This window comes from Saccostrea cucullata, unplaced genomic scaffold (genome assembly GCF_032062105.1).
Source record: "Saccostrea cucullata isolate Sc308-1 unplaced genomic scaffold, CSIRO_AGI_Scuc_v1 ctg3180, whole genome shotgun sequence".
Taxonomy (NCBI): Eukaryota; Metazoa; Mollusca; class Bivalvia; order Ostreida; family Ostreidae; genus Saccostrea; species Saccostrea cuccullata.
This window is the reverse complement of record NW_026933749.1, coordinates 12,841-29,141: the sequence shown is the minus strand read 5'-3', so window position 1 is coordinate 29,141 and position 16,301 is coordinate 12,841. Positions and strand designations below refer to the sequence as shown.

At 37.2% G+C, this 16,301-nt stretch overlaps 3 protein-coding genes and 1 long non-coding RNA gene across 4 annotated transcripts; 1 reads left to right on the top strand and 3 right to left on the bottom strand.

Annotated features, from left to right (window-relative positions):
- The first annotated feature begins 6,985 nt into the window (after positions 1–6,985).
- On the top strand, positions 6,986–7,964 carry LOC134239239 (uncharacterized). Its single transcript, XM_062721401.1, has 3 exons — positions 6,986–7,444; positions 7,573–7,626; positions 7,917–7,964. The coding sequence occupies exons 1-3, from the start codon at positions 6,986–6,988 to the stop codon at positions 7,962–7,964; spliced, it is 561 nt and encodes a 186-aa protein (XP_062577385.1).
- A 2,079-nt stretch (positions 7,965–10,043) lies between these two features.
- Positions 10,044–11,893, bottom strand: LOC134239238 (uncharacterized). The gene is made up of 5 exons (XM_062721400.1): positions 11,760–11,893; positions 10,790–11,667; positions 10,510–10,656; positions 10,284–10,392; positions 10,044–10,197 (listed from the first exon to the last, which is right to left on the bottom strand). Exons 1-5 carry the CDS (start codon positions 11,891–11,893, stop codon positions 10,044–10,046), a joined length of 1,422 nt encoding a protein of 473 aa, XP_062577384.1.
- Positions 11,894–12,689: 796 nt separating this feature from the next.
- Positions 12,690–14,048, bottom strand: LOC134239242 (uncharacterized). The gene is made up of 3 exons (XR_009986186.1): positions 13,606–14,048; positions 13,260–13,385; positions 12,690–12,792 (listed from the first exon to the last, which is right to left on the bottom strand). It is a non-coding gene; the product is annotated as an uncharacterized LOC134239242 (long non-coding RNA).
- Positions 14,049–14,905: 857 nt separating this feature from the next.
- On the bottom strand, positions 14,906–15,455 carry LOC134239241 (uncharacterized). Its single transcript, XM_062721403.1, has 2 exons — positions 15,185–15,455; positions 14,906–15,090 (listed from the first exon to the last, which is right to left on the bottom strand). The coding sequence occupies exons 1-2, from the start codon at positions 15,369–15,371 to the stop codon at positions 14,915–14,917; spliced, it is 363 nt and encodes a 120-aa protein (XP_062577387.1). The 5' UTR covers positions 15,372–15,455; the 3' UTR covers positions 14,906–14,914.
- Positions 15,456–16,301: the final 846 nt, after the last annotated feature.

Here is a 16,301-nt window from a genome sequence, read left to right as displayed (position 1 = left end):
GCAATGAGAAGACGAAAGAGATACATAAATACGTCGGCTACAACGATGCGGGAGAAGTTGTTGCTTGGTACTGGGGATGTAGTAAATGTAGAGAACCTATGCCACACTGGATTGTAGAAGACCCCCCTTCCATGGAGACTTGTGGTTGAAGCTGGTGCCTGAAATATTTCATCTGGAAGAAAGGAATTGAGAACATACCGCCTCCCCGATGGGTGAAAATGACCAGGAACAGACCTTTGAAAGAATGTATGATGTGCTACCAGGAAAAGACTCGAGGAAAATGGAAATGCGGACAATGTCGGCAATATCCGTGTTGTGAAAAGTGTGTGAAGAAAGTCTTTGAGACTTCCTACAAGAAATGCCCCTTATGCCGATATGAAGGACAATAAAATCATTTTTTGTATTTTTTGACTTGAATAAAAATTTGTGTTTAAAAAATTCTTTGTTGTTTTGTTGTTTGTTTTAAAAAATAAAATATAATTTAAAAAATAAAAATTTAAAAAATAAAAAAAAAATAGATGAAAGGTTTTATCAAGAGGTATATAACAAAACCCTCTCTCATTTTGAAAAAGGACACTGAACAGGTCAGACGTGTTTTTGTTTCAAAGATGCAGTATCGTTGGTATTGTGAGAGTCCCGTCAGTCAGTGTATGTATATGCAAGGAGGGTGGATGAAAACTAAAATAGGAGCCATCATGGATTTCTATGAAAATCATCCAGGCTATTTCCTGGACAATGTGTGGTTGGAAAAAAGAGTGAAAATCCCCTATCCTCCAACAGGATCTAGAGTGAGGGTGAAAATCAACCAACATTATCAGCAATTCAAATGGGTCACTTGTACTCAAAGGAATCGTCTGACACCCATCAACACCATTCAGAATGAAAGTTCATGGTACTCGGACATTGGAGATTGTCTGAAATATTATTTCAAGATGGAGAAAAAAGGACTGACGTTTCCACCTCATTATTGTCCTACAGAGTACGTGTATTGTCGCATCCCCTTTTCCCAGATTAAAGACTCGGTGGAAAAGAAAGGACATTTGTTGACTCGAGTGATTGAGGACCGATCATCATCATCAGAAGAAGAAATAGATGTGTAAATCATTGAATAAATGTTTTTGAATTTTTCAAAAAATGTGTTGTTATAAATACAAAGGTCTTAAGGTCTAGAGTCTCAGTCTTAGATTGAACATGGCCGAGAGCAGTGGGTTTTACATGACTTTACCCAGTGATGGGTCTATGACCTCTTTTTCTAGCAATACGACTGCTCAATTTAAAACCTTATTACCACAATCCCTAGATTTAACCGACGGAGAATGGGAAGTGGCTTTAACAGAAATGATGTATCCCAATTCATTGAAAAACATTACAGAAAAGGAGGCTTATTTTGACATCCTGGTTCCTCAGTCTTATGCTCGCCATATCAAAAACCCCAATGTTTATGGCAGATTTAAAATGAAAACCTTAGACCCAATGCCATTACGTCAATGTCCTGTACTGCTCGATTGGGCCCATACTAAACGGCCTGCACTCATTGAACTAGACAGCAAGATGGAAATTAGACGAATTCACTTCAGACCCGGGCCTTACACTCACCCCAAGGCTTTAACAGAGGAAATAAGTCTAGGACTAGAGAGATCATTGAAAAAAATATGGAAAACCCTTGGTGATGGAGATGAAGAAAAATCTATGAAATTAGTATATTACGAGACCTATGATCGAGTGATGTATCAAATTAATGCAAAAATGCTTAGTCCCTTATGCATTCGTTTCCCCACATCCCTAGCTTATAAGCTAGGCATGGACGGTCATTCTTCAGAACGATACAGAAAACATGACCAAATGGATCAACATTAGTTACTTGGGAAACAGTACTGTGGATTTATATGAAAATCTGAAATCCATGTATGTCTATTGTGACCTGATTCAACCCCAGAAGGTAGGCTCCAATGCCTTGAAACTCTTAAGAGTGGTGCCTTGTACATTTCATTTGGAGGATTCAAAACAAGCCAAATGGGAACCCATTCGAGCGGAATATTTGAAACTAAGTAAAAAACATGTCGATACCATTGAGATTCACATCATGACTCCTTTAGGGACTCCCATGCCCTTTGTAAGTGGTAAATCAGTGGTGAAACTTCATTTCAGAAAAGTCTACTGAGATGAATGTACCGTTATTGTGTTCCATCTTATTGGGCGTGGTGGCTTGCCTGGTCTGCTGTCTGTATTGTATTCAGCCCTAAAAAAGGGTATAAAAGGAAGTCCCTGATGACAGAAAGGTCAGTTAAACAAGAGACATGAACCATGCAGTATCATCCCGGATAACTGAGACAAAGAGGACACAGTTGGACTTATCATAAAGGTTTATTACGTCAAAAAGGCGGAGCAGTAGGTTCTATCATCTCTGGATTGGTGGGAGCCCTTCCCTTGGATAATTTTTCACCCGGACTTCCTGCTACACAATTACTCAAATTGGGTAGGCTTTTAACTCACATGAAACCTCAAAAAGGAGGAAATTTTTTAAACTTCCTCTCGGCAGCAGTCCCTAACATACCCCTACCAGGCACAGACTCAGGTTTGACTCTCAAAAACGCGGCCGAGTTAGCCATGGGGTTACAAAAAGGTCGAGGATTTGTCAAAGATTTACTCCAACATGGGAAACAACAAGCCCTCATGGCCGGAGTGAAGATAGGCAGAGATGTGGTGGGAAAAAGAAAAAACATCAGAAATGCTCTTTTAACCCACGGACTCAATGCGGCCAAAAATACAGGTCTATTTGCTTTCAATCGAGGAGTCTCTTTACCCTTTAGAAAGAAGAAGAAGAAAAAAGGACAAACAGGTCAAGGAAGAAGAAGAAGAAAAAGAAGAAAGCAGACAGGGAAAGGAAGAGTCCTGTTAGCCCGAGGGGGTCCTAAGAGAAAAAGAAAAAAACAAGGAGGAATTCCTAAAAGAAAACGTCATTTAGATGTGTTTGACTGAGAGAGAGAGAGAGAGTATAAATAGGACAGTCCAGGGAACAGAAGGTTCATTTGTGAAAACTGAATCCTAGTAGACACATCATGTTACAGCCCGATTCCTGTGCGTGTGGGATGAACAATTTAGAATTGTTTCAAGTCCCTCCGACTAATATTGTTTTAGAAGACTCGAAATGGGAAGAATATTACCCCATTTCCAGTACTTTAGATTCCGACACCGCTCCCATCGAATTTGAAATCAAAGGACAAGGGGATCACTATCTGGATTTATCTCAAACTTGTGTTCAAATGGTATGTAAATTTACCAAAGACGATGGAATTAATCTGACTGGGGCGAACAGCACTTCCAGTCCCGTGAATAATATCTTACATTCCATGTTTACGGAAATCGATGTCAGTCTGAATGGCAAAATAGTGACTCCGGGGACGGATACTTATCCTTAGAAAGCTTATCTGGAGAAATTATTGTCTTACCGACCCAGAACTTTAAAGACACAGACGAGGGCCTGTAGTCTGTGGGAAAAAGATACGGCAGGACACATGGACGAAGTGGGGTTAGAAGCTCTTGGTGTAGCTCAAAATAAAACCTTTGACGTAACTCCAGCTGCAAATGGTGGGGCCGACACGGTGACCATTAGCGAACCCATCCTCACAGCGTTACCGGTCAATTCTAAAAACGAAGGATTCCGAAAAAGACACCAAGCTATTGCTGACAGTAAGAAAATCAGTTTGCTGGATACTTTACATTTGGATTTGTTTCAACAAGATCGATTTCTGCCCAATGGAGTGGACGTCCGTTTGCGATTTAATCGAGCTAGACCCTCTTTCTACATGATGATCAAAGGAGGAAGTACAGGAAAAGTGAAAATATTGAGTATGATCTTGTGGGTGAGAAAAGTCAAACCCACAGCAGTCATGATGAATACCATTAATCAGAGTTTGAATACCCACAGAGCCAAATATCCCTTGAGAAGAGTGGAAGTGAAAACCTTTACCATCCCCATAGGGACCCAGTCTAAGATTACGGATCATCTGTTTCAAGGTCAGATGCCTAAACGTCTCATTTTAGGCTTTGTGGAGAATGCGGCCTTTAACGGAGATAAAACTAAAAATCCCTTTCATTTCCAAAACTTTGGGATTAAGAAATTAGATGTCAGTATCAACGGAGAGACCATGAGTACTCGTTGTTTTGAACCTAATTTCAACGACGATTTATATCTGAGATCATATCTCAGTCTGTATCAAGCTCTGGGAAAATTAGGAGAAGATTGGGCTCCGGACATCACCCTAGAAGAGTATAAAAGCGGCTACACTCTATGGGGCTGGGATTTCACTAAAGACCAAGAAGCGCAATCGGATAAATTCCACATCATAGAAACAGGAAATCTGAGAGTAGAAGTGCAGTTTACCAACAATACGGTTAACACCATCAATTGTGTGGTGTATGCAGAATTCGATAACCTATTAGAAATTAACAAACAGAGAGAAGTGAGCATTGATTACTAAAAAAAAATGGATACGGGACAATTGAGAGAAGTCTTATCCAGAGAATTCAAGAGTTCTTTTGGAGGTGTGTATCCTGTAGATTTATTACCGGATCAATTAAGACCTGGAGAAAAAGCTGTCGTGGTCAATACGGATCCTCAAGATCGACCTGGAGAACACTGGGTGTGTCTATATGTGAGCAATCCCGTGGTGGAATATTTCGATTCTTATGGATTTCCTCCCTTACAAAAAGAAATTCAAGATTTTATCCAGCGTCATGCTCAACAATGGACTTATAATCCGTATCGCTATCAAGACTGGAATACCGATGTGTGTGGACAATATTGCGTGTATTATTTACATCAAAGAGACAAGAAAAGAAAGAAAACCGACGAGTGGCTATTCCCCTTTGACCAGAGTACGGCTTTACAAAGGGACAGATATGTGGCGAATTGGTTTAAAAACACTTATCATAAATTACCTACGGGTCAGGGACAAAAGTGTCAATGTTTTTATCAAAATGTATTGTAAATGCATTGTTTGTTGTTGTTTGTTTGTTGTTTGTTGTTGTTGTTGTTACAAATAAAGAATGAAAAAAAATCAAAATCGGTGTTCTTATTATTTATGTGTTAGTGTTTTCAGAAAATCCAGTTTTGAACTGGTTAGGCTAGACTGAGCTTTTGACTGTGAAGCGTGACGTCATAATCTTGACTCGGTGCCAAGTATTTACCTGTGTAGTCAGCATAAAAAAAACGTAGGTCAAAAGTATGTTTTGCACACGGCCCTTATCTTTCAAGGTGAGGGGTATAAAAACAAGGTGTTAAAGACGATCCTCCTCAGTTGGTGGGGCATGTGGTTGAGTAAACGACAGTTTGGCAAACGAATTCCTAGAATATTAGAAGACATGGAGATGGATAAAGATAAATTTACCTTATTAGAAAAGAGAATGACGGAACCTATGGAGGGGGATCACGAAGCTCCTCAAACAAAAAGAAGAATAGAGTTGAAAACCTTGGATCCGGAACCTAAGAATGAATATTTACCCCTGGATGAGCCTGTGAAGGATCCTAATGATCCAGACAGATTTTATAGGACAGCCATTAATTGGACTTTCATCATTAAAGAGCCTAAAGAAGAAGAAGATATAGACATGTTTCTGAGCAACCAAGATGATTTCTTCTTCGGTTTCCAGTATTTGATTATACAAAAGGAAAGACATCCCTGGACAGGAGAACTGCATCAAATCAGGGGATTCATTCAAATGAAGGAACCAGAAGGAGGACTGACTATGTGCAGACTTCATATCACTGCTGATTTTGCTATGTCTCACAGTACTCCAGAATTGGAAAGTATGTTTTACAAGCAAGGAGGTGACTATGAAGAATATGGTGTTCTGAAACCGGAGGAGAGAAATAAGGAATTGGAGCCCAGAGATTGGATAGAATGGGAGATAGGAGCTTGGAAGAAACCTGAAGCTATTGCAGCTAGAGAAGCTAGGAAGAAAAAGTTCTTAAAGAATGTGAGCTGGTCAAGATGTGAATAAATAAAAAAAAAAAGATTGAAATGTTATTTATTGTTAGATCTCAATAAAAAAGAAAAGAAAAAAAATTGTGGGTTTTTTGTCATTTTTAAAAAATAGGTTATCTCCCTTTAACCATAGATTTTTTTTTTTTCAAAACACCAAAACAAAAAGTGTTGAGGGGATTTTTAAAGATTGGGGGAAAAAATTGATACAATTTTAAAAAAGGTATAAATAGTAAACATGGTACAAAACACACCTCAGTTGTGGACTGGCTTCATTATGGGTAACACCTCCAGCAAAAAAATGAGTCAGAACACTAGATTAAAGGAAACTGAATGGTTACTTATACAGGAGGGAGGAAAAGATATACCACCTCCCTTGATGGTAGAACATCCTGCAGAATTTATACCACCTCCCTTGATGGAAGAACATCCTGTAGAATATAAACCTCAGGAGGAGGAGGAAAACATAAGAACAAACAAACTCTTGGAGGATATTAAGGCTCATTATCAAAATAAACAGAAAGAAAATACAGGCAATGGATATATTGCTTACTTAAAACAAGACAGAGGTAGAATAGCCAATAATTGGATATTTAATTTAACTGGGTGCCGACAGGAAGATGTAGATCAAATCATTGGAAGTGATTATCAATACTTGATCTTACAAAAAGAAAGGCATCCAGAAACTGGAAAACTTCATCATGTGAGACGATTCATTCAAATGAAAAACAGAGTTCAAGGGAGATACATGTACAGAAAGATTCATAAATTAACCTGTTTTGAGATGTCTCACAGCACCCCAGAATTGGAAAAAACTTTTTATAGACAAGGTGACTATGAAGAATATGGAGTTCTAAAACCTGATGTGAGAAACAAAGAATTAGTTCCAAGAGATTGTAGATTTACCTGAATAATAAAAATTTGAAATCTTGTTATATTGTGTTGTTGTTGTTGTTCTATAAAAACAAGGGTGTTTTTAAAAAATAGATTCATTTTACATCATGAGTCTCCAGGAGATACAAGGTGATTTACTCAACTGTGAGGTAGAAGCTATTGTTCATCAATGTAATTGTTTAACTGTAAAAGCTCATGGATTGAGTCAAAGTATTGCAGAGAAATTCCCACAAGCTAATCTCTATGCCACTCGCAGACCTCTAGGGACTAGAAATTTAGCCGTAGAAGAAGATAGAGGAATTCCAGGCACTATTAAGGTGTTTCCCTCACAAACTCCTGTGGTCATTTGTTTATTAGCTCAATGGGATTATGGAAAAGCAAGTCACCGACCTAAAAGAATTTCCACATATCAGGATACCCCACAAAACAGAGAGCAATGGTTTCAAACTTGTTTACAAGAAATGGGGGAAAGTTTACCTTACCAGACTTATGCTTTTCCTTACAAGATTGGGTGTGGACTAGCCCAAGGAAATTGGATTCATTATAGACATTATATTGAACAATTTGTACACACTTATGAAAAACATGTGTACATTCTTCATCATTAATTGTGTGTTTTCATGTGATGTAAAAATAAAGAAGAAAAAAAAAGTACCTTTTTTATCTGTCATACTCTAATGTCTGTTTTAAACAGGAGATGAAGGTCCACCGCAATCCCCATGCACTCATAAGCAGATCTCTGGAGGGGGTCAGTAGAAACACTCAAGTAGTTTTTTTCTTTCCCCTGTGATATAATGTCAATATTTAAATGGAAAATTCAGAAATTTTATGAGCACTTAAAGATTAAAAACTTGTTATCTTTATGGTATTGATTTCCATTACCAGATTTTATTTTTAATCCATTTTAAAAAATACAAACATTTTAAATAATTATCTTAATAATAATGAAATAAATTAATATGATATTGAAACTTTTTTTTTAGATTCAAGTTTTGTTTTTGTTTTTATGTTAGTTATTTCACTGTGTATTTCCCAAAGGAAGACCAACAGCCAGGCTTCACTTCACTTAGAGAATGGATTGGTTAGGAACAAAACATATCTTCCAGGTTTGAGGACTGTATAGAAAAATAAAACCCATCTTTTGTTATTAAATTACATGAGACAATGCCTCTTATAAATGTAATGCAAAATAATATCTCATATATATGGATTCCTTTACTCTAATCATATTAAATGTCATTTGTAAAATGTATTTTTTAAGACAGATTTTATTTAGGATCTACTTTAAATGATGACATGAAAAGCAGGCCATACTTTAAGCACATGACAAAAACATTCTCTCAAATTACACAGAAATGGGTTATTTAGCATAGCTGACATTAAACATATAGGTGAGGGATAACATAATCACATTCATTAACAATGTGAAATAACTTTAAAAGACCTACAAGGTGGATTACAAGCCTTTTTCACGGGGGTAAAATCTTGTCGAGATTCATCATGGCGGCATAATTTACATAGAAAATTAAGTCGTACTTGAACACATAATTTTTTTTAAAAAAGTGACCTGGTGTTATAACTTGAGAGAAACACAATGTTTCTTTTTTTTTATTGACTGTTTAAGTAGGCATCTTTTCGAAACAATTGGGTAGCCCTTAATGCTACGTTTACACTATGTTCCCGGCAGCCACGGCAGCCCCGTTTGCCCGAAACGTAGTGCGCCGTGAGATTTTGGTTATTTTCCCCTCTATATCTCCAAGTCTTGACAAGTTCTTTTGCGGTCTTCTACGGTCTTCTACGGAATCCGTGATGGGCCGTAGGAAGAAGTTGCCGTGGAGTGCCGGAGGCTCCACGGCGCACTACGGTTCTGCCACGTATGCCAGCACGTTCCCCCCAGGCCTCTTACGTTCTGATAGGTCCCCTCTCGTTTCTCGCGTTCTTATGAAGTTCTTATACGTTTCTCACGTACTGTCAAGTCTTTCTACGTATGAAACATGGACGCCGGGAAACTATGGATCACGTTTGTACCAGAGAAGGTCTCCTAACCAGAAACAATCATTGTATCATAACCCTTCGAAGATAAAACATCATGAATTCCCAAGACGAAGATTTTATTTTCGCGTGTTTTCTGGGTGCATACCTAAAATCACTTCGTCAAAATGAAGAGAACGAGCAGCAGTTACAGAGAGGGAAGGCAGGAGTGCAGCAACTAGGAATGAGACGAATAAGGCGGAGATCCATATGAATCCATAATGAAACTTCTCTGCAGTGCCCGGCTTTTAAATGCTTCCTCTCAGACCGCGTGCGCCGTGGCAGACCGTAGTAGAACGCAACGCACCGGGACCATAAACCGTAACATGCCGGGACGAACCGCGATTGAACGCGAGGAAACGGCTGACATACACCCTAGTTTGCCGTGAGGACCGTGTTGAAACGTGGCAGAACGTGATAAAACGGACAACAACCGTGAACTAGTCGTGACAGAACGCGGACTAAACTCAGCAAAACGTCTCAAAACGTGAATGGACCGTGAGATGAATGGAAATATACATTCTCCCGTCCCACTGCGGACTGCCTCCAAGTTCTGTTACGGTCTATTACGTGCTGTCGCGTTTTGTTGCGTTTATTCCGTTTTACTACGACCTACTAAGTTTCACATCTGCAACGTGGCCGCCTTGGCAAATTTTTTGACAGTTTAAAAATCTGGCACGGCATCCACGGCAATCGCGATGAGTTACGTTTGCCCATCCCGTTGCCCCAAGTTTTCTCACGCCCGTCCCGTTGTTTCCACGGTGGCCTGAAACGTGATTGCCGTGGCTGCCGGGAACATAGTGTAAACGTAGCATAAAAGGGCTTTTTTTGTTATTTTTGTTGGTTTTGTAGTTTTTTTGGTTTTTTCTGGTTTTTTGTAGTTTTTTTTGGTTTTTTTCTCTGGTTTTGATTTCAGGGCGTCCAGGTAACTTTTACTGAGACAACATTATATATTCTTCATCAAAATAACCATGAAAACATCGTTAAAGAATTAATTAGTGCAGTGCTATATTCTTTATATGAACTGTGCTTTTAATGTGCAGCAGTGCATCTCTTACGGGTGAAAGATTCGTGGTCCTCAAGGTATTGTCGAATTTCAACAGGTGCACACACTCACATCATCTAGTCCAGCATTTAAATCTGCTGGTAATTAGTTTTGCTGACACCGAAGTAAAGTGGGCAAAATTTTATCCTAGACGCCATTATAGCATCACTGTTATTTCTTCTGACTCCAGCACGGAATAAATAGACTGCGAGGGCATAAGTGAATATACACTCCATAATAAACCTGTATTATAATAGATATATATTAATTTTATTACCATACCATGCATCATTTTCTTTACAAATATTAAACGATGTTGAAATATTTACTTGTAGTTTGGATCCACCACATTTTTACACCAGGTAAAATAGCCATTTGTGGAAGGAACAGTTTCTTTTTCAAAGCAATCCTTCACATAAGGGTATAACAATTCATCTCCTATACATGTATATAGAGATATATAAATACACAATCGTTCTTTTGATTTTTTTTTTAATGTTTTTAAAATATTTGTTTCCTTTAAATCAATAACGTCGTTTATCAGTTTGGACTGACCTGTACCCAAAAGTAATATTTCAAGAAACTGCATGGCCTTGTGGTGGTCATTTCCATCAAGACAGGCCTGTAGAGCTTTCGGTGACCGATACCCTAAGAGCTTTGCTAGATCCACTCCCAAAGCCTGCCAAACTAGCTTTATAAGAGCTGCATATTAAGAAAACCATATTTTCATATTCCTATTTTTATATTTTCATATTCCTATTTTTATGGTTTAACAAAATTTACTTTGGATGCTAATTATACATTATTTGAAAGCTATCACAAAAATAAAAAAAACCTTTGCACATATTTATTTCAAAATGTCCTAAACCAGGTAGAATTAGGAGGTCTTGCAGGTCTTCACTGTGCTTAATAATGCGATGGGATAGGAGGAAGGGGAGACCATCGCATCCCACTAGTGTCCACTTTCTGTTTTCAGGAATGCCCACCTCAGCTTTAATGCTGCTTAAAACAACTTCAACTGATTCGTAAGAGCAGGGGTTGACTGAGATGGGATTACCCATTTGAATTTTTGGAGCATTCTTATGATGATGGTCAATGAAACAATACGCATCTATTTTATTTTTGCTTTTCTCACTAAATTTCATTTTCTTGTTGTTTACCAATAGTGATGAAAGAGCGTCCTCTGTCGATGTTAACCCGGGGTGTTGCTGGGAACATATAATGGCCAACCTGTTCTTTATGAATTTTTCTCTTAAAGATCTAAACTTTTCTTCATAGAAATTAAAAACATTCATTAACGCTGAAACGTGTTCTGAAATTTCAATGTTATAAAACCAGTTTCTTGGAGAAAATTCATTTTTTATTTGTAGATCGGTGCAAGGGTTCTGGAAAATATGGATGATAGTCGTTATAACACTAAGTATGGCTTTGGCATCATACCTCACTCTCCAATTTCTTGCTAACACTTGGTTATTATCGAAAAACGTAATAATGTCATGTTTGGAAGGTATGATGATAGGTAGTGTAGAGTGTTCTTCTATCCAGTTTATTAAAGATGAATAGCTTCCTGCGGGGTGAGCGGCAGAATAATGGTTGCAAACAGTCTTGCTATTCGAGATATAATAAATCAATAAATTAACACTAAATGAAAATGGCATGATGACATTGATTTGTTTGAAATATTGTTTGTTTTTATTAATGTTACAACTTGGTCTACAAGGTGATCATCCAAGTGTTTTTCATGTTCAACTTGCAAGAAATGTTTTTCTGCATATATAACACAAGCTGAACATAAATACACTGACCTGTTTGAGAGGTGGCCATTTTGGACGAGGGAGTCCACTACTGCAGCTTTAAATTTCTTGCTGGCAATTCTATAAACTTTGAATGTTTCACTTTCTGCAAACTGTAGATGTTGTTTACAGCTGCAGACAGGCATTGTAATACTATAATAAAATTAAGAGCGAACATAGTTCAAATCAACTGCCACCCCCCCCCCTCCACCACCACCACCACCCATGTTCAAACTTCCATCAAATTAATAAATGTATTATGTAATACACGTATAAATTTACAAAATATATTTAATTCTTTGAATTAAAATTTAAGAAATAATTTTAACAGCAAATATAATGCGTATTAATCATTATTTTAAGTTTGTATTCTCTTATTTAATGTATGTCAAAGTGAGCTTCCATACTACGCTGTGAATATACGGAAAAATTACCGTTAATCGAATATCCTCTGCAACAACGTGCAATTCCTTACATCCGGTGTTGTGCAGATCTTGGGAAAAACAGGTTGGAAGACATTGGCAGGTAAAATTTATCAATAATTCATCAAGTTGTTGTATTTAGGCCACCTCTCTAACATTTCCACATAACAGCACAATCTTTGGAATGACCAGCGCCCCAGACGCAGCGCTTTTATATTGTGATTTTTGTGTGTATTTTTAATGCACGGGTGAACTTGTTGACAAGTACTCATGATGCGACTTTTTGTTTTCTATTTATTCTTATTTTTTTCCCTAATTTTCACCTTCAAAATAGCTTAATAAAGCTATTTACAATAGCTTAATAAAGCTATCTAGCTAAATTAAGACATTGTGCTGGACCTGATAAATGCCGCTTTAATGAATAGTAAAAGAAGACACTCTATACATCCTCTCAATTTTTTCTTGTCAGTAAAATTGAAAGAATGTCTTAAAAGCTTTTTAAAAAGTAAAAAAAACTTACCATTCTTCATGTGCGTGATCCCGTGCAATGTCGCCGGAAATAATGGTTGCAATCTAAAGGTAAGATGCAGAGCAGGTCTAATCCGCATCTTTCAGTGATATATCTATGGAAGCACAGAAAATGCAATAAATACGTGGATTTGAAAACTAAACATATTACATGTTTTATATAGAAAAAAAAGGAAGGGAAATAAAAAGTTTTTGTCGTATATCTTTAAATGGCATACATTTAGATGTCAAAAGAGAATAAAAGTATTTTTTTTTGTTTTTTAATGCTGAAAAGGGGGGTGCGAAACATTTCATATTCTCTCTTCATGAAAACAGGATAGCCAAAGGTTCCAATTTGAAGCCAAGAAATTTAACCCTGGGAAAAACAAAAAGGGACAGGCGAAAAGAGGGAAAGTTCGGAGTGGACAGAATGCTGGGGAAAGTTATCAGGAAGACAGTGCAAAAAGAGCCCAGGCTCTGTACCAAAGAAAAACTACTTTGTTTAAAAAGGTTTTTTTTTCTTTTATATTGTATTTATAGACATTATCAAATTGTATGAACGAGTGAAAATAAAGGTACACACCCTCTTCTACCTCTTCCTCGCGATCTTCAATTTCCTCTAAAAGTTGCACCAGTTCTTTATAAAATTTTATAAGCATAGATTTTTTCTCTGTTTTTATTTTTCCCCACTCTTTGGACTTCTCATCAGCTTAAGAAGAGTTCAAAGGAAATGAGAAAAAGTGTATAAATTCATATACATGTACCACCATTTATCAATATTTAATTATTCCTTAACTGGTTGAAGAATAAAATTTATTCCTTTAATCACATTTCTCATTGGTCCCTTTTTATTGTGCAAATTTTATTTAAAATAAAATATACATTATTCCTATCAATATTCTTATTATTATATATGAGATAGTGCATACCCATGTCAAAATCCAATTTTTTCAATTTCTGCATCTCAGACTGCACTACGTTTATTATTTCTACTTTGGTTTTATTTTCAATGTTGTTATATTTTTTTCTGTCTTCAGATAAAATGAATATGTGTTTCAAAAATTTGCACAGTTGCACGGAATTAGATTTTGCACATTCTTTCAAAAATATGATTAAATTGTTTTTGCACTTTGTTGAGAAATTTGCCAACTCGGGTCTAGATTTCTTCCCGACAAAGTAGATGGTGGTCTCTTCTGGAAGGGGGTCGAGAAATATTCAGAGTCGCTAATGTTCATTCTCCAGTTCTGGATTTCTTTCTCCAAATTTGTATGGTATAAGGCTTCTTCTACCTCCTCAATATTGAAAATGGAGTACAGATTTTGTCTAATCTGTGAAAGTAATATAATTAATTTAATATGTTAAATTAAACATACGTGTACTATATTTTCAGGCCAAAGAATTATACACTACTACTAAGTGTGAGGTTGCCATATTAATAAGGGCACCGTCAGGCAAAATGTGCCACTGGAATACGCCCTTTTTTGAAGAGGTAACATATTTTAAAGTCTGTAATACCAAGGTCTGGTAATTTGAAATTGAATTAAACTTCTTTGATTTCAAATAAAATGTTTCATTTATTTCTTCAAACAGTCTATAATATCCGTCTTGTCCCCTAATACTTCTTTGCACTCAGCGCACACTTCCCAAACCATATCTTCGACACGCGCACTAACTTCTACATCCCATTCCACCTCTTCTACATCCCATTCCACCACTCTGTCTACAACCAATCCCACCTCTGTTTCCCATACTGCAGAAGTATCTGACGATTCATCTCCACCCTCCTCCCCACCTTGTTCCCCAACTAAACTAACTATCCAAGTAACAGTACATTCTGCTTTCAATTATCCCTCCCCACAACCTTCCACATCTTTTTCTATATCGTTAACCTCCTCCCCTTCTCCCCGTAAATGTAAAAGACGGAGGTCACCAGCTGCGTCAGTCAGTGCCACAACACCAGCATGCAGAACCCGCAGTAAAAGTACCCAGACTTCCTCCTTTGTTGCAGGCCTTACCAAGCAGTGTAATGTTTGCCTTTCTGAGGAGGAGAAGGGGTACTGGGTCGGCTGCATCATAAGTCACGCCGATGCCAGTACTGGATTCATGATCGATGTCTTGGATTCACGTTTCCAAACTTGACGATTCTTAAAAAAGTTAAATTTCTTTGTCGAAATCATTTGTAATGTAATTTATTAGTTGTTAAAAATTGTTAATTGTTTGAAATGGTGCAATAAAAATTTAAAAGTGCAAGTTATATAAATGTTTTTTAACCTTTTCCAGTTTGTCAAGATTACGACAGGCTTGATTCCAGTGTTTTTCTTTGGGTGCGCCTGGAGGCAGCCATTTCTTGGACATTTTATTTCTTGACTCAAGGATAAAATCACACTTTTCCCCTTTACTAGGATGTCCTGATTCTAAAAAAAAATCTCAAATACTTATTCTATAATTTTCATATGACATTTCATTGTAAAATGTCTTCTTAAAAAATGCAAACTTTGGAAGACTTACGGGTGACAGACTCATTGTTATTTATAAATGTGCAAACTTCAGATGGTGCACACACTCTCATTAATGAGTCTAAGATTTCTATTTGCTGGTAGTTGTATTTGTTGACACCAAAATATAATGGTGCAAACTTGAGCCTTGCAGCCATAATAACGTCTGCGTTGTTCCTCCGAACACCATAACGAAACATGAAGATGGAGAGTGCATAAGTAAAAATGACCTCCTGAATGAATCTGTAAATATGATACAGTATATCTTTAGTATAATTATTGAAATAAATAAGAACTTGATTTATAAATTGGATGCTTTTAATTATGTACAATAAATGATATTTATATTATCGAACTTGTAATTGGGGTTGTTGCATTGTTTTAAAAAAAATAATAATATTGTTTTAAATTTATTAATGCATCCTTTTATTATAATATACCTTTCGTCATGTTCATTTCAAAGTGACCTAGACCTGGCTGCAGAAGTTTGTCTTGAAGTTCTGGATGTTCCCTAATTACTCTGCTGGCGATGAGATAAGGGAGTCCATCGCATCCAACAGCCGTCCAGGTTCTTCCGCCGCCTGTAGTGGACTCATTTTTTTGGTCAGCACTTCCATGACTGCATCATATGAGCAAGGATTGGTGGCCACAGGGTTGCCCATAACAATCTTCGGTTTGCCTTTATGATTTATATACCCTAACCCCAAACCTAACCCTAACCCTAACCCTGAAATCTTAAGGGCCCTGTCGAAGTCTGCATTTAGAAGGAGCTTCATCGTCTTCTCTCAATCTCTTACGTCTGTGTAAGGCTTCTTGGATGGCATCCGTAGGACCTGTCAACCCTTCCTTTTGTTCTTTAACAATGTTCTGCAAACGACTTTCAATAAACTTAACTCTTAGATATCTAAATATATCTGAGAATTTATCAAAGTGAGAGAGACGCTGAGAGGAAATGGATTTGAAGTTCTGTGAATACAGCCACTTTCTAGGAGATAGGTCGGGATTCTCTTGCAGAAAGGATGAGGAATGAGGAAAAAAATGAACAATAGTTGTTATTGCTGATAAGATCGATTTATTGTCGTAGTGTACTCTCCAGCTTCGTGCAAGAATCTGGTTATTGTCAAAATTGA